Below are 23640 nucleotides of genomic sequence, written 5' to 3' on the forward strand. Positions count from 1 at the left end.
CTACCTCTGGTTCTCTTGGGTATCCCTCACTTCCGACAGCACATCAATCAGTGCATTCTATGATTTTCTCAGGGTGAAGCCTGGCCTAGCACCCTAAAACTGTCATCAAGTAACTGGGAGTGTCCCTAATTGTACAAACTTAGGGAACACGATGTTTATTAGGGGTTGGAGTATTCTTCCAAGTCGAAGGTCATGGGTTTGAATTTCCATTCGGCTTGTACCATGGTCAACTCCCTATGCAAAACACCTGCCTTTACCCCTGGCTTCTTGAGGCTGTGAGAAGGTGCACAGATGGTCCCTACATCTTGTCCCGCTAAAGTGCCCTGGAGGATTTCACTGTCTTGTAGGGGGCGAGCTACCCACACTGTCTTCTCTGGCCCTTCCCTGAGGTTCTGGAGGGGAATTCAGGGGGTTCTGAGGCTAAAGGTGGGAGTGGGGAGCAAAAGGGTGGGCTCCTCTCCAGCCAGGAAGCCAGTATCCCCGATTCCACTCCACGCCTTCTGGGCAATGTTGCTAGAGGTCATGGCGGGTGCGGGGTGGGAGCCGGGCACTGTAGCCCTGGAGAGGGTGCGCCCTTGAACCACAGCCCCGTGTGGAAGTAAGACACAACGTGGCGGCCCGCAGACGCTGACAGGCCCAGAGCGCACAACGCCCTCCTTCCTGCAGCTTTAGCTTCCTGGCAATGCGGTGGCGGCGCGCACCCTGATTGGCGGCCAGACCTTTGCCCCGCCCCGCCCTGGCGGCCCCCGCCCCATCCCCAGCCCGTCCCGCCCCTCTCCGAGGGAGGTGTCAGGGCCAGCGGCTGGGAGGAGCGCAGTTCCTGCTGGCTGTGCGCGCCTGCTTCTGACCTCACGCTAAGTGTAAGCGGCGGCTGTGGCTCCTGGAGCACAGCGGGCAGAGCTGCGGGCTGCGCGCGCCCCTGCTGCCACCGGGCGTCCCGCGGTGGCTTCCCCGCCCTAGAGCGACTTCCGCGCCCGCGCTCCCCTTTATCCGATTCCTGGAGCGCCGGCAGTGACGGGGTCGGAGCCATGGCCCTGGGCGACTGAGGCGGCCGCAGTATGCGCCCCGGAGCTCGGGCGATGCCGGACCAGATCTCCGTGTCGGAATTCGTGGCCGAGACCCATGAGGACTATAAGGCGCCCACGGCCTCTAGCTTCACCACTCGCACGGCCCAGCGCCGGGACACCGTGGCGGCCATCGAGGAGGTGAGCGGTGGTGTTGCCGGCGCTGGGCCAGAAGCTAGGGCCTTGGGGATCGCGCTGCGCCCTGGGGACCAGGTAGGCTTCCGCGCCTGGTGTCCGATACCCAGTGCCCTCCGCCTGCGCCCACACCCGGGAAAAGTTTCTGGTCTCCCTAAGCCGGACGCAGCCGTGCCAGCTCAGCCCTGCACAGAAGCCCTTTGATCCCTGCTCTAGGGAGAGGCTGCTTGGCCACCTTGGGCCTTTTTCGGGAACGCTCCTGTCTGTTTCCATTTCCCTCGCAGGGTTTCAGGTCCTTTGCCCCCATCCTCGGAGAGGTCAACTTCAGCTGCAGAGTCCGTGGCGGCTGAGGCCCCGGAGTGATGGGTCTCCCGGCGCGGACCTCTCCAACTTGTTCCAGAGGTGGCCCCGCAGGGGCAGCTCTGCGTTCTGAAACAACATGCACAGCAGATCCAGGGGACACCAAGCTGCTTATTCAGGGGTGCCCATCCCATCTTGGAAGGCCTGGCAGTTCCCACTACGTGTTGCAGTGCAGCGCTGTTGAGGGATGTGGAGAACCATCGCTTTGAGGTCCAAAAGGTCTTTGGTGGCCACTTCTGGGCTACCTGTGTGGTGCCCGTTGACAGTATGGTCAGTTCCTTTGCAAGATACATAGTCATCCTATTGAGTGGCTAAGCAGCGAGCTCTCCAGATCCTGTTGTAGAGGGACTGGGAGAAGGAAGCAGCTTGGGTTGAAAATTGAAGCAGGCTTGGAAGAGGCTGTGTGAGTCCATGCAGGGACCGAGGCTGGCTGTGGCTTGGGATAGCCTCACTTACATCATTCTCTTTACCTCCTAAAAGAATTTAGTTTCGTGTTTTCGGCTCCGTAGGCTTTGTGCGTCCAGACGGACTCACAATAGGTAGCTGGAGAACGAGATACACACGTGTAGCAATAATGAACCGATGACTACATTTCCTTTGCTCAGAATTTTAAGATGATGTAGATATTTTAAAATACTTGTGCCAGAGGTTGGTGTTCATAGAGTTTTCAAATTAAGCTATGTCGTTACATCCTTTCCCCTTCCTTGAAGAAAGCATTTGCTATTAGGCTTCGCCTGAAAAAAAAAAAAAGAAAAAATAGACTATTTTTCTCTCCTGTAAAATATTTGTCATTGTAGACCTATAGAGTCAGGACTAGACTCAATGAAAAATACTAGGTTCAGCATCCTGCTCTTGGAAGTGAGCTAGCGTATCTGTTCTTCTGTATGGCCCCGATGCATGAACTGGCCAACAACTGTCCCGAGAGAAAACCACACCTGATGCAAGCTGCAAGAGGTTTTATTATCAGCTAGCTGAGGATGAACCCCTCCCATGGCAGGGGAGTTCAACCTGGAGAGGTGACAGTAGGGGGCTTTTAACAGCTAGCTGAGGAATTGGGAGGAGTTGGGAGGAGAGTTGGGAAGAGTTGGGGGGAGTTCAGAAGAGTTCTTCTCTTCCAGGTGTCCTTGGTGAAATTTACAAGGCAGGAGTGGGGAGTGAGTTCTTTCTGAATTTTTATCTCCGTGTCCTCGGCACAGGAAGGCAGACATCTCTGGCTGTAAAGTATAGAAACAAAAAAGCCTTTTGCTGGCTATAGAGAACAAAGAGCTTCTTTGTAGCTGTATTTTTAAAGATCAGGGAAAACAAGCTTGGGGAAATGTTTTAGGGGCATTACCTTCCAGGGAGAAATGCTTTAAGCCAGGGTCTCACACTTCTCCTTCACCACCACCCCTCTTTCTTTTCTCTCACCCCTCTTCCAAAAGATCTGATTGTAAATCTTTTGTAGTGAGTTCAGTGAGAGCAGATTGCTTTAGTCCACTTTTCTCAGCCTGGCCTTTAGGTGCCACTGATGCCTTTAATGAGGCAGGTGGGGGATGAGGGGGATGAGAGCCCCTCCCCCATGAGGGCCCTTGAAAAGCACTAGGAAGATAGTCACAGTGTTTTGAAAATACATCATTAATGCTTATGAAAATAATTACATCCAAAATGGTAGGATTCCCTCTGTGGAAAGGACACTTGTGTGTGATGTCCTTAAACGACAGCCCATGTTTATAAAGTTAGGACGCTTCTCTCATTGTATTGAATCAGTTAGGTATCAGTAATACTGGCAGATGTTGGAAAGCCTGGCAAATAGGAGTTGCAATTAAAGTTGGCATGGCCTCTCTCTGATTATTTTTAGTTTATGTTGGATGAACCCTAAGCTGCTTTTCCAGGCAGTGTAGGAGATTACCCAAGAGCTCAGTTACTGGGTAGTTTAGAGACTGGATTTGGTCATTCTGTCAAATTTCAGGCTGGCTTCACTCAGCCTCTAAGCAGAAAATGGATTTGAGTTGGAAACAGGGAAAACCTGAAATCTTTGCAGGCTTATCTCATTTAAAGTAAAGCCAGCACCCGCTCTAAGATAATAGTGTGTATGAACTAATTTGAAGGGTGAAAGGACTCAGTGTGGATTACTTAAAATAATCCTTTCTTTCTCCTCCTACATTATTTAATGTTCGCTTCCAATACACAATGTTGTTCTTTCTCTAGTGTAGTAAGAAACACACCATGTTCACAATACTTGGACTTTAAGCAAATGTCTTTTTATGGTGAAATGAGACATTAGAGTAGGTTTTGTGACATACAAAATGTTATGAATTTCATGGAAATACAACTAAAAAATTATTCCCTGGTCTTCTACTTAAATTAGTTATGAAATTAGTAAACTTATCTGATTAAATTTGGCAAACCTGATTGCTTCCAATGGAGAATATGTCTAGCCGTTGTCATTTTTCTGACTGAAATAGGCTTTTGTTGGGAGCCGCCCCTACATTCGCCGTCACAAGATGGCGCTGACATCCTGTGTTCTAAGTGGTAAACAAATAATCTGCGCATGTGCCAAGGGTAGTTCTCCGCCCCATGTACTCTGCCTTCCCCGTGACTACAACTCGGCCATGGGCTGCAGCCAATCAGGGAGTGATGCGTCCTAGGCAAAATATAACTCTCATATAAAGGGGACGGGTTTTCCGCCATTCCTTCTCTTTCCGCCCTCCTCTCTCTCTGCGCTCCGCGCGCTCTTTCCGCCATTCTCTCTCTGGCTCTGCGCCCTGGCGCGCTGCGCTCTCTCGCTGCCTAAAGATGTAAACAATAGAGCTCTGCGCTCTGGCGCGCCCTCGCTCTCCCGCTCGCTCTGGCGCTCTGGCGCTCCCTCCCTCTCTCGCTCTCCCACGCTCTCGCTGGCGCGCTGGCTCCTAAAGATGTAAGCAATGGGTTTGGGGCTTGCGCTCCGGCTCCTGAAGATGTAAGCAATAAAGCTTTGCCGCAGAAGATTCTGGTTTGTTGTGTTCTTCCTGGCCGGGCGTGAGAACGCGTTATAAGAGGCTTTCTTGGCTTGCACACCTGTAGCTAGAATGTCAGTAGTTCGCCAATGCCTGGCCTGTATTACAGGTATCATACTGTTGTGTTTAATATCTGTCCCTGCTGTGCAGATAAGGAATTTGAGGCTAGGAGATTAGTTCAGGTTATAGACACAGCAAGTGGAGTTTGAATTTGGCTGGATGCTGCATACTCAAACTGCATGGCTTTGTGTAATGCTTAGTGATGGGGCATTCTCAAAACTGCCCATTGCTAGATCAGCCACTTCCAAGTCAGGCTCCATCACTTTCCAGTTGTATGAATTGGGATGAGACCCTCCCCACCCACACACTCTTTTACAGTTTTCAGTCCAGTTCACAGTCTAGAAAATCATGTCTATTTCTGAAGGTTCTGGTACAGTACCCAGTAGATTAATAAATGGTAGCTGCTTTACCAGATTCCACTGTAGTTACTGTATAGACCCTGGAATGAGAATGGAGGAGGGGAGAAGGAAATGGATGAATGGAAGAAGGTGTGCATATAAATGAAAATTGTTGTCCTTCCCCCTAGGTGTCCCTGTGTGTGCCTGTGAGTGTGTGTTGGCTCCTGTGCTGACTGAGCACAGAGGCTGAACTTGCAATGCTTTGCTGAATAAGTTGCCCACGGCCCGTCTCTGCTCCCCATGAATCCTGGGGATCCCCATGCAGGTTCACAAGCTTGTGCAGCAAGCACCAGACCCCCTAAGCTGTCTTCCCAGCCCCCATGTATTCTCTCTAAGGAGCTTATTGTCTTGGTAACAGGTGAGAGTGTAGGTGGTTTGAAACTTTTCACTTCCTGTTGACTTTCTCTGGGTGACTTACTTTGCACACTTTGCAAAGTGCAGAGTGCAACTGGTGTCAGCTTTGTGCTTTGGAAATAAGGGAGAAAATTAGTAGTTGTGGCGTAAATCTGAAAACTGAGCTGCGCCATCCCCCACCCACTTCCCAGCTTTGATTTTTATATCTTAGTTTATTTAAGCCTCTGGTTACTTCAAAATACTCTGGAACTAGAGAAACATTGTGTGCATTCTTGGGACACTCCTGTTGTTTGTTAGGGCTTCTTCATAGCTCTGTTCATCCCTACTCTGCTCATTTGGCATTGATGTAGTTTTAAAGATAAATTTGATATTGACTCTTAAGTATTAAAATTTAACTTTTTCCTTCCATGGCCATGAGTCTCTTATTCTGTTGTCCTTGGTTACCTTGGAAATCCCTTTGCTGTTCTAACTGCAAAAGGAGAATGAACATCTGGACTGTACAGACTCCCAGTGGATGCTGTTCATGGGGCCAGGCTCTACCCAGCAGTTCCAGTGGGAACTGGCCTTGCATTTGATTCTGAGTTGTAGTCCTTTGTGACTTGTTTGTAAACCAGCTCCATCAGAATCCCAGGCTAACAGATTTCGAATCTATGGTCAGAAGGATGCCCCCCTTTTCTCTGTGTATCCTTGGAAGGGAGTATGTTAACAGGCTATCATTTTATGCTGCCCCTAAATCTGAATTGTTATCTCTGGGACATCTTGAATCAGTTAGGGTGGAATTGGTTTCCCTCCAGCTGAATTCAACTTCTCTTTTATGATTAGTAGTGCAGTTACTATGATACCACTCCTTGTGCATCCCAGCTCTTGCTGTGGTTCATTTGGGACCTGCTGCTGTGTGTTAGGTGAAGGGATTAGACATGTCTTCTCTTTGAAAGAATCTGTGGTTCCATGGGGAGAAACCGATTCTCCAGGCAGATCAGTGACATGACGTCTAGTGTGCCATAGTATCCATGTCGATGATGTAGAGAACAGGAAGACTGGGACTGCTTACACGTGATCAGGGATGTGGGTGAAAGGGCCTTGAATGGAAGCCTGGTGTAAGAGGCTCCAGGGTGGTTTAATCCAGTCTTCTATATCTGTGTCCCTACCTTAGGGAAAGTTTTATCCACTCTTGGGCTGGTGATCAACTAGGCCTTTGGTGGAATTTTCCTATCCATCCAGGCTGCACAAGGCTGCTTAGGCCAAGAATTTACAGAGGCCTTTCATGGTGGGGGACTGCGCTTTTGAATTTTGGTCAGCATTGTAGCCCAAGAATGAAGTCAGCTCTTTGTTAACATTACTTGGTCTCAGATGCTTGGTGGCCACATGGGTTGGTGGCCACTCTGTTGCATGATGTAGATTCAGGACTTTGTTCTACTTGCAGAAAATCCTGTTGATGAGCATAGGCCCTTGCAACTGCAAAATGCTTCACCTGAAAGCTCCAGTCAGTGTGGTGTGGAACTTGCAGAGCCTCAGATTCCATGGCAGAGCTGTGGAAATAGAGGGTGCATTTTAATAGCACTCTCAAGAGCAGTGTGTGCACCAGGGTTTGAAAGTACTGTTGTAGGCTGCCCTGAGTCCTGGCTGTGTTCAGAGTTGCCTGGTGGGGGAGGCGGTGTCTGTGGAATGGAAGAACCTGGTTCTGCTCTCCTGAATTCTGATTTCGTAAGATTTGGGTGAGGCCTGGAGCTTTTATATTTGTAAAAGTCTCTTCCCTAGTTGATAATCACTGATAGACAGGTGATTATGTCATGTTATGTGCCAGGTAGTGATGAATCAAGGTTATGCATAACTTGGGGATAGGATGTGGTTTTGGAGGGGAGGAAACTGAAGTCAAGACAGGCATCTCTGCAGAGGTGACCTTTGAGCAGTCTGGAATGTAGAGGCTGCCTGCTTGCAAAGACCTAGGCATAGATGAGTCCTGGAAAAGGGATGAGATGTGAGTATCAGGGCAGACAGAAGGCCTGTGATCAGAGGTGAGGGAGAGCAGAGGGGCCTGTGTGGAGGGGTGGCTTAGGTCCAGATAGCACTGGGCTTTACCTTGGGGAGAGAATTTGCACGTTGACTGTGGAGTGGCGCAAAGCTGTTAGAGGGTTTGGCTCAGACTCCCATGGTCTGATTTCCTCTTTAGAATTTACTTTTTTTGGTTTGTGTCTGTGTGTGACACTTGGAGTGCAGATGCCCTCAGAGCTTATGCAGCCGGAGTTGTAGGCAGCTGTGAATTGCTTGGTTGTGGGTGCTGGGAATGAAACTTGGAACCTCCAGAAGAGCAGGAAGTTCTCTTACAATAAACCATTTCTCCAGTCACTGTTTCACAGTTTAAAGACATTTCAGTGCTTGTTCATAGGCCCAAGAGAAAAGTGGGCAGACCAGCAAAGGAGTAGGGGTTCATTTGTGTCTGCAGTGGTGGCAGTGTAGAAATGTCCTTTGAACTGGGAGTCATTCTCTGATACTTGAAGCATGGGTCTCCTATCATCTCCAAGGTAAAAGTGGCACTGTCCAGCATGCCTTAGTGGTAGAGACCAGCTCTACTGTGAAGATTGGCTGGCTGGAGGACTTGTATTGAAAACAGTCCTTTTTTGCTTGCTTGTTTGTCTTTGGTTTTGGTTTTTTATTTTTATTTTTGTTTTTTGTTTTTTTTTTTTCAAGACAGGGTTTCTCTGTATAGCCATGTGTGTCCTGGAACTCACTCAGACCAGGCTGGCCTCGTACCCAGAAAATCTGCCTGCCTCTGCCTCCCGAGTGCTGGGATTAAAGACGTGTACCACCACGCCTGGCTAAAACCAGTATTTTTATGTGCTTTAATTCTATGTTAAGAAAATGTGCTTTTGCCAGTTGGTTGCCAGCCAGACATATAAATAATATTATACAGATTGTGCAGGCTGTGTTTATATATTTAGGGAATATACATATATGTATAAAATAACAAATGAAAAGAGAGGTAATGAATTTGAAAGAGAACAAGCAGGGATATATGGGTTGGTTTAGAGAATAGAAACGATGAGATTATATTACACTTTCAAAAATAAAGTAATTGTAAAGTAAGAAAGCATTAAATGGGCTTATTTAAGAGTGTTCCTTTTTGAGAGAGGTCATATAGGCACAATCTCCATTGTGACTCTGGGTTTCAGCAGTTGACAAAACAGGAGTTCTGACCACTCTGGTTGGTTCTTCTATGGCCTTTCACTGTATAGAGGTGGGTTTCCTTAGTGCAAGTACTAAGAACTTATTTCTTCAGAATTCTGGTACATAGTGAATATCAGCTGCAATATCCTGCAACATGAGATCACCCGTCCTTGATTTTTCTAAGTTCCCTTGGCTGAGAGCCTTTCTATATTAGACATTAGAGAGACTTTCTATTAAATTTCCTTTCTGTATCCACAGAGAAATTCATTCTGATTTGAGATATGTTTATCTAGAGAACCTGTCCTAATACAAGTGTGGTTTTTCTCTACTTTGCCACTGATGGCGATGTGCTGGCTAAGAAGAGGGCTCAACAGTGTTTCCCTTACATTTCTGGCTTTCCTCCCAGGGTTGGTTGGTACCCATCATCTGGGAAAGGGAGCTGCAGTCTCCCTGAGCCCAGTACTGAGCCACAAACAAACTCTTGTTTCCTAAATCCCTCTTTAATGTTCATTGCCTGGGCATTCTCCACCCAGATTAGTAACCCCACTGCACCTTGGGTAATGGGCTATGCAAGCTCTTCCCCTGGATTTCAGGAAGAGGAAGGCAAGTGCTGTGAGGCAAGCTCAGGAAAGGTCTGGAGTCAGATCCTGGTATTGCAGGATCATTGCTCACAGAGGGCAGGAGCAGGCAGCTGACTAGCCTGAGCTGGAATGTGTTGAGAACTAAAAGGGGGCCCTGGGGAAGAAAGGAAAGGGGAAAAGGCCCACACCCTGCCAGAGTTCCACCTATGCTCTGGACAGAGATGTGGGAGAGCTGCCATACACTCCCTTCTCAGCCCCGGGTGTGCATCTAAGCCTTTGACCCACTCTTTGGGTCTGAACAAGGGGCAGCCCACCCTGGGAGCCCCGGGGCTACTTTCCTTAAGCCCTGGAGTTATGGGAGAGAGGGATGAGGGATGAGAGGTTCCCACACCAGTGAGAGTGAGCACAGTGGATCTGGACTGGAGCACATGAAGGCCTTCCATGGGGAGATTAGAAAGGGCTCATTACGAGAAAGCCTATCCCATCCTCCAAGCTCAGTGGGCCTTGATGAGCAGAGATGTTCTGTGGTTTTAGAGCTTTATTATAGAAAGGCAGGGAGAAAGAGAGAAGGTAGAAGAGAAAGAGAGGCCCCCCAGAAGGCTAGAAGGGGGAAAGCTAGATAGAAAGAAAGCAAGAGGGAGAGAGGAGAGGAGAGGAGAAGAAAAAGAGAAAAGAAGGTGGAGAGAGGAGTGAGAGAAGTGAAAGGTAAGAGAACAAAGGAGTGAGAGCAAGAGAGATAGGCGGGGCTGAACAGTCCTTTTTATGGTCTTTACTGTTGCTAGGTAACTGGGGAGGAGTTTAGCCTGAAGGTCAGAAGCTTGGGACATTGCCTTTGTGACTTTTAGCCAGGCTTCTCTTGTGGTGGCTGGGGTGGGGGTGGTGGACTGTAACTTAGGCAGGAGCCTGAGTTCCAGAAGCATGAGGGAATTGATGCCTTCCTTTTCAAGTAAGGGAATTATCACCCTTCTGGGGTTCAGACCTCAGCTCAACTGGAGACCAATTTGCCTGTGCATAGCCCAATTCCTCACATGAATGTTGAGTTCTCCCCCAGGGCTGGGAGGGGTGAGAGTCCTCTTGCAGGACAGGCTCAAATGCTAATATAGTGCAAACCACACCTGAGATCTGGAAAAGCTCTGGCCCTGGACTTTAAGCACACTTCAACCTTGAGGAAGGGTGAGATCCACTGGCCAATCAAGGTCTCCACAGGCACACCTGCCAGTCAGACAAGATGGTGGGATCTTCCGGGTGTCTTTCCCCAAGTTCACTGTGATTGTGCAGGCTTGAATGATTCTCTGTGTCCTGCTCTGAGCTATGCTGTTGGGTGCTGTGAGAGGACCTCAGGGAAGCTCATTCAAGGCATGGTGAGCACAGGGTTACTGCCCACAGAGGGTAGGGGCAGCGTGCTGAGCAGTGGAAGCTGGGGTGGTGAGTCCTCTCTGGGGCTGGATGGGAAGTATAAGCCATATGTGAGCACCTGTGAGGTCTCTGGTGTTGCTCCTGACTTGCTCCATCGGGGTTGACCTCTGAATAACTTCCCTATCATTGCCCAAATCCTTTGGACCTTAGTTAGGCTGGCTTGTGAAAACACGGGTGGTTTCTTTGAGTCTGTAGCACACATGTCCAAACCCCTTTGTCTTTTAGTATTCATTACAAAGACAGGTAAAAATCTAATAGGTCTGATTTCATACATTATACTTGTTTTTGTTTTGTTTAGGTTTTGTTAATTTTTTTCTGTTGCAGTTTTTCATATTTTTTACTTCATATGTTTAGTGATTTGGTTATTATTTGGCAAAGGGACTTTAATAATTTCAGAATTTTTTTATGGTTTTATTGAAAAATGATAGACTTCTGAGAGGATATTCTTCTATTCTAATCGTTTGTAATTTTCGCCTTCACATATTTTCCTAAGTCCCAGTTGTTTATTGCCATGAACCTTTTAGAATCCACATTTTTTTGACTGAGATATTGAAGGAAGATGAAATATTGTAACTTGTTTAAGAGCCCACGGGCCCGGCCTGGGACTGAGAACAAAGCAGAACAGCCCCCAGGCATGCCAGGGCAGGGCTGCTGTTAAGGCATTCCTAAGAACATCTTGGCTGTAAAGATGAAAAGGTATTCAAGGACAAATAGGGCTACATTATCTGGGTTGACACCATCTGGCCGGAACCTCCCCTCAATCTGAGGACAAGCAGGGTTATCTCCTCTGAGTCATCACCACCTGGCCGGAACCTCCCCTCTGTCTATTACCCCTTGGCGCCGGGTAAAGCCATACATCAACTGGTTGTTATATGAACAAAGATAAGCCCCCAGCCCACAGGAACAGAACCCACAGGAACAAAGCCCTGATGCCTCTTCTTGCTGACCTGTAACCTTTATCTTTCTGTCACTGTTTAAACGAACCAATCCCATACCTTTGTCAAAATAACTCTTACTCCTAACCCTTTGCTTCTTTAAAAACCCCTAGCTTCCCAGCCCCAGGGTCGACTCCCCTGCCTCTTGCATGAGGTACATGTCAGCCCAGAGCTCTGTCAATAAAGCCTCGCAGGTCTTGCAACAAGAGAGGATTCTTGTGTTCATGGGTGCTTCCTGTCCCTGGACTAGAGTGGGGGTCCCCATATTTGGGGGTCCTACAATATCAATTTTTTCTCTTCATCTTGAATCCCTGAGATTCTATCTTCCTTTCCTGTTCTGCGGGTGAACCTTGCCTCTGTAGTTGTCAGTGTACAGTTAATCTCATGTCCTGCTCTTAGGGACTTAGCAACAGCTTATGTCATTTCCTGCCTCCATCCCCTGTGTTTGTTGTCAGGTGTGCTTTATATACATGGACCACCAGCTATAGCAGCTCTCTGTTTTTGTTCCCTGTCTCTGTTCTCTGCACATGCACACTCTCTGTCATCTCTCCCCTCATGGCTCTCTTTCTCCTCCCTGTCTGTGTGCCTGTCTGCAGGTCCTCTTGTGTACTTCTATCCCTTCCTCAGGTTCTCACTCCTCTCCCTTCCCCCCAAAAATCTCTTTTGCACTTTATCTGTTGCATGCTTTAATTTCTCAGACCTGCTGTGATGAGATAGCTTGGATTTCTTGGTTGCAATTGTTCCTGGCTGTTACTCTATGTTGCTATGCTGGTGTGTAGACATCTCTGTTTGGGTGATTATTGACCTAGATACTGGCCTCTAGGTTTGTCTTTTTGGGTGGGAGTTTTGTTCCTGGGTTACTCTTTGATGCATGGATTTGAAGATAGTGTTCACTGACAGTTTCCTATTTTACTGACCTGTTTGGTGGGTATGGTCAACAGGGGATGCTTTGTGATATTAAAATCTGGGAGAAGAGACAGGCAGGAACAGAAGATCTTAGTAATCCACAAGGAGACATAGTCAGGAGAGAGGTCAAGCAGCCCATGGTGTTTAATACAATGTTGGAACAACTGGGAAAATTGAATCTGGGGTAAATCAATCAATCATGAAGTTGATCTATGGAAGCTTACCTTGTGTCCTTTCAGGCATGGAATGTGGTTGAACAGGGAGTATCTGCCCAAGTGGGGACTGAGACACAGGGATGAGGCAGGAATGGATGGGCAGTGGGGATTGTCTATGGTGTTTATAGGAGGCTTGCACAGGAGGAGAGGAAATTTCCACTGCTCCTCTGTTCCAGTGGTAACGGCAGCTGATAATAGTATCTGCAGTAACAGATAGTGAGGTAGGTCTTTGGACAAAGTCTAGTCTACAGACAGGCATGGTTGTGGTTAACCAGGAGTTTCTGTCTATAATCAGGGGCTTAGGAACAGAGATGAGTTTGTAAATCCCAAAGAGTTTGCTTTTTGAGAATGTACATTTGTACATTCCAGCAAAAATCCCATGACAAAATCCCCTTATGAACAGCCAGTTAAGGTACATCAGCAGGGTCAAGCTACATAGAGATAACTAAGACCTCCTATAGAAAACAAAAACAGAAACAGCTTACCCATCATGGTTGACAGATTTTTCCCCCCTTGCTTCGTTCCTGCACATTATGCCAGACATACACTTTTAAAAATATTAACAATGCTGATTTGTATGCAAACTCCCCACTCTTGTTGTAACTACAATAAATACTCAAAACCTCTAGACTTGATCTCTCAGTTTGTACCTAATGGGAGTTTGACTGCTGAGAGTCCTTGTTACTGAGCTCATAAAAAAGACCTCTGTGTGTTTGCATTGCAATAGGCTCTGTGCTGGTCATTGCAGTTTCTGTGAGTTGGGCATAAAACCTTGATGCTTTGACTGGAACCCCAAGACCCTCTGGACTCCCATCTGAAGGGTTGAAAGACCTCTGTTAAGATGTGTCATTGCTGTTTGAATTTGGAACTCCAGTGAAGTGGAAATGCTGGAGAGTCATGGCATGAAAGGGCTAGGAAGATGTTCCAGGGCCTGGAACAGGGGTTGTGTGCCCCTGGTCTTAATTTCTGGGAAGTTAGAGCAGTCTTGGAACCGTGTTCCATGGCTCACAGCTGCCATCCTGTCTTCATTTTCTCCTCTGTACAAGTGGTGGAATCTGCTGAGTAGCCTTCACCGCCCCTCGTGGCCCTCTATTATGTGTGTGCCACTTTAGTATTCCCTTACTGAGAGAGGAAGTGAGACTGTCTCCATCCCAATTGATATAGTTACTCACCCTCCAACTTGGGTTAAGTCCTTCTTATCAAGAGGACCTGTACCCATTAAATTGCCCCTGACGGAGAGCTCTTTATGACCGCATTCAGGGCAAAATCAGACTCTGCAAAACAGGGTGGAAAGGACAAAGACCTCATTTTTCCCCCTTCTAGACAACTCTGTTCTCAGTCTGTTCTGAGTCTTCTTTCTTAACTACAGTCCCATCCACTTTTCTCCCTTCTACCTGCCTCTTCTGTCTCTTTCATACCCCCTTCTGAGTGAGATTCAACCATGCTCATTTGTGCCTTGTCTTGTTTACTGTCTTTCCGACTATGAAGTGCAGTGTGGGTATCCTGTACTTATGGATTTTATTCACTTGTGAGTATGTACATGCATGTCCTTTTGGGCCTGAGTTACCTCATTCTAGATATTAGTTTCTAATTGTACCCATTTCTCTACAAAATTCATGATGTCCTTGTTTTTTATATCTGAGTAGCATCCCATTTTGTAAATGAAACATGTTTTTTTGTGTCCACATTTCAGTTGAGGAACATCTGCCTTCTTTCCTTTTTCTAACTTTTATAAATAAAGTGGCTGTGAACTTAGTGGAGCAAATGCCCTTGTGTGTATATACCTATGAAGGTACCCTAAGTGTAGCACTTCCTCCTGCTTGTATGTTTTAAATTAATGGAAGGAGTATTCAACGTGTTTCCTCATCCCAGGATGGAACTTTAAACAAAAGCTGCTGCAAATGTGGTCCAAGGGAGGCAGGGTCCATTAATTTAGAAGCCAAACTTCACAGGATCATCCACATTGTGCCGCTTCTGGAAACTGAAAGATGAAAATACTATGGTCATATATACCTTCTCTATGGTTTCAGTTTAGCACCACTCCAGCCACCTTTTGACAAAGTCAGGATCCCAGGGAAGACTCTTGTTTGAGTTCCTTGCATTTAGGTGGTGAAGTTGATGCTTGAGTTGCATTTTGTGACCACAGGTTGTGGAGAAAACTAACACATTGAGAAATCTGCCATGGAGAGATGCTTACAGGGAGATGAAATACCCAAACTGAGAGATGTATGAGAAGTTACAGGAAGAGCACCATCTATGCCTTAAGCAATTGAAGTCCAATGTGTTTGAGACAAAGCTATAGGATTTGTTGTTTGCCCTGCTGTTTTTCTATCCTTTGTCCAATCTTCTCTCCCTGTGTGCACATTCCTATTGATTGGAATGGGAAGGGGTATTCAGTGCCATTTTATGTTGGAAAGATATAAATTGCTGTTTGATTTTGCAACTTTGCCTTCTGATGTGGCTGTCAAGATATTGTCTTGAGTGTCAGCAGAGACTTTAGACATTTGAACAGTGCAGGAGCCTTTCTAGATTCATCGTGAGGAAGATGAAAGTGTATATACACTCAAAATTTTCCTTTTTCTTTCTTTCTTTTTTTTGTTTATCCTATAATTTAGAAATTCATTATCACCCTGATCACTGTCCCTACTCTAGGTCCCTGCCCTCAAGATTCCCTCCTCCCAATCTCCTCTGTTTCTCCTTTGAGTGGGGTTGGGGCCCCCTATGTACCCCATGGGCACATAGATTATAGTCTATTTTTTAGGATGGCATATGCTCATGACATCAATACTGCCTGAGGGTTCAGAGTCATTGTATTCTGGGTGTTGATGTTTTCCCAAACTCTTGTGTTTGTTTTGAAATTTTTAAATAAATAGGAGTGTTTGGCCTGTGTGTGTGAATATGAATATCATGTGTGCCACATCGTTAGTGTTGTTGGAAGGTGGATTCAGAACTCCTGTTTATAAAGCCATGTGTCATGTGAATGCTAGTAATTGACAACTGTCATCTAGAAGACCAGCAAGAGCTTTCCACGGCTGAGTTATCGCTCTCTCCTGCCTTATGCTGCTTTTTTGTTCTACACTTATATTAATAATATTTTCATCTGTCCATTGGTCCATTAAATGTGCCTTGATTGCTAGTAAAGTTTTACTAATGTTGCAGTTTAAAGCGGTACACTTCCTGTTTCTGCTAGATGAGTACAGAAGTGCAGGGAATGTATACTTCTTTGTAGGAACTGTAGTAAACAACTGAGTTCTTTCTATCATTTTTGTCCCCGTGGTTGATTTTTGCAGTGGAGTAAGGGTCTTAATATGTAACCTTTGCTGTCCTGGAATGTGTTACATAGAACAGACAGGGATCCAGCTCAGTGACGTATACCTGCCCGTGACTCTGGGATTAAAGACATGAATGAACACATACATCCTGCTTGTCCATGATTTTTCTCGTTAGTGATTCTTCTTACAATTTCTGGGATGTGTCCTCATTACTGTTGATCTATTTCACCCTACATCTCCCTCTCAATTGGAATTCCTCTGGAAAGTCTTTACCCTATTTATTTAAAATGTTCATAAGCAACACAGGTGAACCTTCAACTCAATTTCCTTTAAAATGTTATGGTACTTACATTATAACTTCTGTGTCAGGAAGTCAGTGGAGGAAGCACCAGAATTACATGAATATATGGTCAAGGAAGCGTACATTTGCTTCACAGTGATGTCAGTATTGTGCTTTGTGATGTACTCATGTATGGGATATTTTAGGATGCAGTGACTTATGATGATGTGCATGTGAACTTCACTGGGGAAGAGTGGAATTTGCTGGATCCTTCCCAGAAGAGTCTCTACAAAGATGTGATGCTGGAGACCTACTGGAACCTCACTGTTATAGGTATGACTGTGAATTTTCTTTTGCTTTTCAAAATAGTGGGAAGACATGTCTCTTGGTGAGTGATGGTGCTCTGTTATTACAATTGAGAACAAGGAAGACTGAGCTGAATAAATAGTGTCCAGTGATGTGAAAATTCACAGTACCTTTAATTTTGCCTTATTTCCAATACTGTATCATTCATTATTCTGGTATTGTCTTTTAGGCTACACTTGGGAAAACCATCATATTGAAAGACATTGTCAAAGTTCAAGAAGAAATGAAAGGTAATTTTCGCATGAAAGCTTATGCAATTATGCCTCTAAGGAAATTTTACTATGATATGGAAGCTCTAAATCAAAGCAGGAGTGTAAAATGTCAATACTTGAAGTATAACTATAATTACAATATTTTTTAATATTTATTCATTTATTGTATATAAGTACACTGTAGCTGTCCGCAGATACTCCTGAAGAGGGCATCAAATTTTGTTACAGATGGTTATGAGCCACCATGTGGTTGCCAGGATTTGAACTCAGGGCCTTCAGGAAGAGCACTCTGTGCTCTTTACCACTGAGCCATCACACCAGCCCTAATTATACTATTCTTAAAAAAATGTACTACCTAGATATAGTTATCTGATTTATCTATCAAAGCATTCCTTTTTTTAAAAAAAAGACAAGGAAACATTGCCTTAAGGGATACCTTTATTCAATTTGTACCTCTACTAGAGCTATACTGATCTGACAATGTGTATAGACTCACAAGACTTAGATATTGCACATCGAATAGTGATAAATATATTTGCAAAACCTCCTGATAAGCAAATAATCCATGGGAAAGTTGGTGATACTCTTATTCTTATAGTGAAATTGATCATTTGTTTAGGGTACAGTTTATGAGAGTCAAGAGTGTTGTCATAGGAGAAACCTTAATTCATGTATTACACGTCTATGAGGAACAAAAAGTCAAACAGTGTGAATGCAGTGTGGAAAACTTTCATCTGTTACTCTTCTATTAATATATATACCATGTGTCACAATTGATGAAAGCCATGTGAGCATAGGGATATTGAAAGAAGCAATGTACCGCTTTCTATCCCAGAACTGTGAGAAAATTGTCAGATTCTATCTTTGGTAGACATTCTGAATATGATAAAAGTTTGCAATGAATTGGTTTTCTAATTTTACTGGGAACTTCCCCAAGCTCACACTGTAGAAAATCTTTATGGGTACTAGGAATTTGAAAATTCTTTTGTTTGTCCTGGTTTACATTCAAATGTGGTACAATTCACGCTACAGAAAAAATTATGAAAGCATTTACTGTTATAAAGCTATGAGTTGTTCTATTTTCCTCATATAGATGCAATACATCAAACAAATATCCCGTATAAAAAGGATGTTATAAATGTTAGCCATGTAATAACCATCACAGATATCTCAAAAGATGCAAAACAACCCATAATGAGGAAAAACAGCATGAACATATAAAGTGATAAAACCAGATGATCTGGTACATCATTATCATTAAACCAATTTGTAAACTTTATTCATCTTGATGAAATGATTGAACAGCGAAATTAATGTAGTAAACATATCACATGTGCCAATTTTCATTGCAGGTATGAAAGTAATCATAGTGGAGAGAAACTCTATGAATGTAATGAACGTTCTAAAGCCTTTTCATGTCCCAGTCATCTCCAATGTCATAAAAGAAGACAAATTGGAGAGAAGACACATGAACATAACCAATGTGGTAAAGCCTTTCCAACACCCAGTCATCTTCAATACCATGAAAGAACCCATACTGGAGAGAAACCTTATGAATGTCATCAATGTGGTCAAGCTTTTAAAAAATGCAGTAATCTCCAATATCATAAAAGAATACATACTGGAGAGAAACCCTATGAATGTATTCAATGTGGTAAATCCTTTACAAGTCACAATGGTCTCCAATATCATAAAAGAACACATACTGGAGAGAAACCCTATGAATGTAATCAATGTGGTAAAGCCTTTGCACGTCACAGTCATCTCCAACGTCATAAAAGAACACATACTGGAGAGAAACCCTATGAATGTAATCAATGTGGTAAAGCCTTTGCAGGTCACAATGTTCTCCAATCTCATCAAAGAACACATACTGGAGAGAAACCCTATGAATGTAATCAATGTGGTAAAGCCTTTGCACAACTCAATAATCTCCAATGTCATAAAAGAAAACATACTGGAGAGAAACCCTATGAATGTAATCAATGTGGTAAAGCCTTTTCAGGTCACAATGTTCTCCAATCTCATCAAAGAACACATACTGGAGAGAAACCCTATGAATGTAATCAATGTGGTAAAGCCTTTGCACGTCACAGTCATCTCCAATGTCATAAAAGAACACATACTGGAGAGAAACCCTATGAATGTAATCAATGTGGTAAAGCCTTTTCAGGTCACAATGTTCTCCAATCTCATCAAAGAACACATACTGGAGAGAAACCCTATGAATGTAATCAATGTGGTAAAGCCTTTGCACGTCACAGTCATCTCCAATGTCATAAAAGAACACATACTGGAGAGAAACCCTATGAATGTAATCAATGTGGTAAAGCCTTTTCAGGTTACAATGTTCTCCAATCTCATCAAAGAACACATACTGGAGAGAAACCCTATGAATGTAATCAATGTGGTAAAGCCTTTGCACGTCACAGTCATCTCCAATGTCATAAAAGAACACATACTGGAGAGAAACCCTATGAATGTAATCAATGTGGTAAAGCCTTTACAAATCACAACGGTTTCCAATATCATAAAAGAACACATACTGGAGAGAAACCCTATGAATGTAATCAATGTGGTAAAGCCTTTTCACAACACAGTCATCTCCAACGTCATAAGAGAACACATACTGGAGAGAAACCCTATGAATGTAATCAATGTGGTAAAGCCTTTACAAATCACAACGGTCTCCAATATCATAAAAGAACACATACTGGAGAGAAACCCTATGAATGTAATCAATGTGGTAAAGCCTTTTCACAACACAGTCATCTCCAATGTCATAAAAGAACACATACTGGAGAGAAACCCTAAAAATGTAATTGGTAAAGCCTTTGCGTGTCACAGTCATCTCCAACGTCAGAAAACTAAACGTACTGGAGAGAAGCCCTATGAATGTTATCAATGTGGTAAAGCCTTTGCAGGTCACAGTCATCTCCAATATCATAAAAGAACACATACTTTCCTGATATAGCTGTCTCTTGTGAGGCTATTCCAATACCTGGCAAACACAGAAGTGGATGCTCACAGTCATCTATTGGATGGAACACAGGGCCGTCATTGGAGGAGCTAGAGAAAGTTCCCAGGGAGCTGAAGGGGTCTATATCCCTGTAGGCAGAACAACAATAGAAACTAACCAATACCCCCAGAGCTCATGTCTCTAGCTGCATATGTAGCAGAAGATGGCCTAGTCAGCCATCATTGGGAAGAGAGGCCCCTTGGTCTTGCAAAATTTTTAAGCCCCAGTACAGGGGAATGCCAGGGCCCAGACGTGGGAGTGGGTGGGTAGGGGAGCAGTGTTGGGGGAGTGTATAGGGGCACTTTCAGGATAGCTTTTTAAATGTAAATGAAGAAAATATCTAATAAAAGATTGAAATATAAAAAAAACATACTGGAGAGAAACTCTATGAATGTAATCAATGTAGTAAAGCCTTTGCAGGTCACAATTGTCTCCAGTATCATAAAAGAACCCATAATGGAGAGAAACCTTAGAAATGTAATCAATGTGATAAAGCTTTTTCTCAAAGTTATTGTCTCTATAATCAATGTGGTAAAGACTTTTTACAACTTTATAGTCTCCATTATTTTTAAAGAACATGTAGAAGACAGAGATCTTAAGAAGGTAATCGGTGTTGTAAAGCATTTGATGTCACGGTCATCTACGATGACATAAAAGATCACATACAAGTGAGAACCCATGTCAGTGTTATGAATGTAGTAAAGCCTTTGCATGTCATAGTTCTTTAGGCATACACAAGACAAACCACACTGCAGAGAAACCCCAATTTAAATGTTTGCTTTTCTGAGAGTTGGTTTGGTCATGAAATCTGTTCCTAGCCATTGAAAGGCTGAGGGAGAAACCCTCTGAGTATATTTAGTAAAGCCTTTGCACAATTTTGTAGTTATGTTCATCATGGAAGAATTTGAACTTGGTAGAAACATTGTGAATCTATTCAGTATGGTGAAGCTTTTTCATTGAGCTTCTTTTTATGTATATTCTTCTTTTTATGAGACTATTCATACTGGTGACAGATGCTATGAATGTCAGCAGTGTGGTAAAGCCTTTGCATTGTTGGGTCCAGTCAGGTTCAACACAACTCACACTCCACGACAGTGCAAAGGATAAGAATTTATTGGGCTGGGTGGTGGTGGTACACTCCTTTAATCCTAGCACTTGGGAGGCAGATGCAGGCAGATTGCTGAGTTCGAAGCCCGACTAGTCTAGAGTGCATTCCAGGACAGACAGGGCTACACAGTGAAACCCTGTTTGGGAAAACAAAATAAGGAAAAAAAAAAAGAATTCATTGAGGATTTTTGCATCTATATTCATAAGGGATGCAAAAATCCTCAATAAAATTCTCACTAACCGAATCCAAGAACACATTAAAGCAATCATCCATCCTGACCAAGTAGGTTTTATTCCAGGGATGCAGGGATGGTTTAATATATGGAAATCCATCAATGTCATTAATAGTCTCCCAACCAAAAAAAGCCCAGGACCAGATGGGCTTAGTGCAGAGTTCTATCAGACCTTCAAAGAAGATCTAATCCCAGTTCTTCACAAACTATTCCACAAAATAGAAACAGAAGGTACTCTATCCAACTCATTCTATGAAGCCACAATTACTCTGATACCTAAACCACAAAAAGATCCAACAAAGAAAGAGAACTTCAGACCAATATCCCTTATGAATATTGATGCAAAAATCCTCAATAAAGTTCTTGCTAACCGAATCCAAGAACACATGAAACAATCTTTATTTTTTGGTCCCTTCTGTTTGGTGTTTTAATGATTCTTATGTTAGGAAGTTTTTCTTCTAGGATTTGGTTGTCAATACTTTCTGAGACTTTGAGCGAGGATTCTCCTTCCTCTCTTCCTAAGTATTCTTATGTCTACTCCTTTTACAGTGTCCTGGATTTCCATGATATTTTATATCAGGAAGATTTAGACAACATTTTCACTGTCTGATTTACCCATTCCTTCTATTGATTATTCAATGATTGAGATTTTTCTTCCGTATCTGTGTTCTGTGGGTGAACCTTGCCTCTGTAGTTCCTTTTTGCAGTCCTAAATTTTTATTTCCACTATTTCCTAAGATTTAGTTTTCTTTTTTGTTTATATGTCCACTTTTATGTATTGAATAGTTTTGTTTACTTCACCCGTTGGTGTGTTCTTTCTTGGCTTTATTTATAGGAATTTTGGCTTCCTCTACTTTTTGGTTTGTGTTTTTCTGGACTTCTTTGTGGAATTTATTGATTTCCTCCAATTTTTTTCTGTTTTCCTGGATTTCTCTAAGTGATTTGGTCATTTCCTCTTTAAGGAACTCTCATCTCCATACATTTGGGTTAGAGTGTTTTCTTGTAATTTAGCTTTGTTGGAATATTTAAGACCTTCTTTGACAATATAAATGAGCTCAGAGTCATTAGCCAGAGAGTGATAAATGCTGGTCCTTATTACATTATCGAGTACCAATGTCATGGAATGGAATGGCGCTATCTAAGCTAAGTATTCAGCTTAGATTTAATCAGATGTGTGATTAATGCCAAGGTTTTTCTTTCTCCTTATACTGGACAGGTAGCCAAGTGAGGCATTTTTTGAAAGAGTTACTTTTTCTGAGACACCTGTTTTTATCACTATCCTTGGAGTCACCATTATAAAAAAAAGAGCTGATGGTGACAGGGTGAGCAACTTTGTAGTTTTCCAGCGTGTATTTATTTATGTCAGGTGAATGAAGACAGACCAGATTGATAGATATGCGAATTGGGGACTTTAGCTTGACCCAAGCAATATTGAATTTCTGATTTTGGAGATATGTCCAATGTACCTTCAGGGTTTAGTCAGCTCAAATGATTATGACACAGGCCATTGGCTGTAGTTGTGTGTCATGTGACAGATCACAGTAACTGATATTGCACACAGGAGACAGGTCAAAGAGTATTGAATTAATGCCATTTTTTTTCTGCCAGATAGCACACACACACACACACACACACACACACACACACATATATATGTATGTGTATATATACATACATATATGTGTGTGTGTGTGTGTGTGTATATATATATTCAATTACGTTTCAATTTTTCCTTTTCTGATTAATTTTTTTATTTATTTAAGTACATCCTGTTCCTGTCCCATTGTGGACAGAGAGACAAGGCAGTCCTCTGCTACACATGTGCCTGGGGTAATGAGCCACCCCTGGATGCTCCTTGGTTTTTGGCTGGGAGGTCTGAAGTGTCCAGGTTAGCTCACAGTTTTGTTCTTCCTATCCGGTTGCCATCCTCTTCAGCCCTTGAAGTCAGTACACTGACCTGTCCCTTATGTGACATTTCCCCCTACAACAATATATCAATATATAGCTATATATCGATCTATATATTTCTATATCTATTCATCTCTATATCTATATATCATCAATCTATACATGTATATATCTATATATCACCTATAAATCTATATATCTACATATCTATACATCTATATGTATATATCTATATGTCTATACACCTATCTATACACTATACACTGTATAGCTATATATCTATACATATATCACTAAATCTATACATATATCATCTATATATTCATATAGATATAAATCTATATATAAAAGTCTATATATCTTTAAATTTATATATATATATATATATTAATCTATCCATCTATCCATCTATCTATCTATCTATAAGCCTGTCTATATGTTTCACTTGATGTAGCCTTGTCTAAAAGGACAGTTATGTTCTAAGTTTTAGACGTTCCGCCTGAGAGGAAACAGTGTGAGTAACATTTGATCTAATACCAGATCCTCGACTCTGGGCCCATATTTTACGATAATTTGGGGGATTATGATTACATCATTCCTACCTCCTGTGATCAATCAGTAAACACATCTAATGCCTGCAGCTGGCAAGAAGAAAGGTTGATGGCATTTCAGTTCCCAG

The 23640-nt window shown here is 43.3% G+C and overlaps 1 protein-coding gene across 1 annotated transcript; it reads left to right on the forward strand.

The window, feature by feature from the left end:
- The first annotated feature begins 815 nt into the window (after positions 1-815).
- Positions 816-20083, forward strand: Zfp996 (predicted gene, 40848). The gene is made up of 4 exons (NM_001384194.1): positions 816-1205; positions 16323-16449; positions 16652-16712; positions 18047-20083. The coding sequence occupies exons 1-4, from the start codon at positions 1059-1061 to the stop codon at positions 19506-19508; spliced, it is 1797 nt and encodes a 598-aa protein (NP_001371123.1). The 5' UTR covers positions 816-1058; the 3' UTR covers positions 19509-20083.
- Positions 20084-23640: the final 3557 nt, after the last annotated feature.

The sequence above is a fragment of the Mus musculus genome, chromosome 12 (assembly GCF_000001635.26).
Source record: "Mus musculus strain C57BL/6J chromosome 12, GRCm38.p6 C57BL/6J".
NCBI classification, from domain to species: Eukaryota; Metazoa; Chordata; class Mammalia; order Rodentia; family Muridae; genus Mus; species Mus musculus.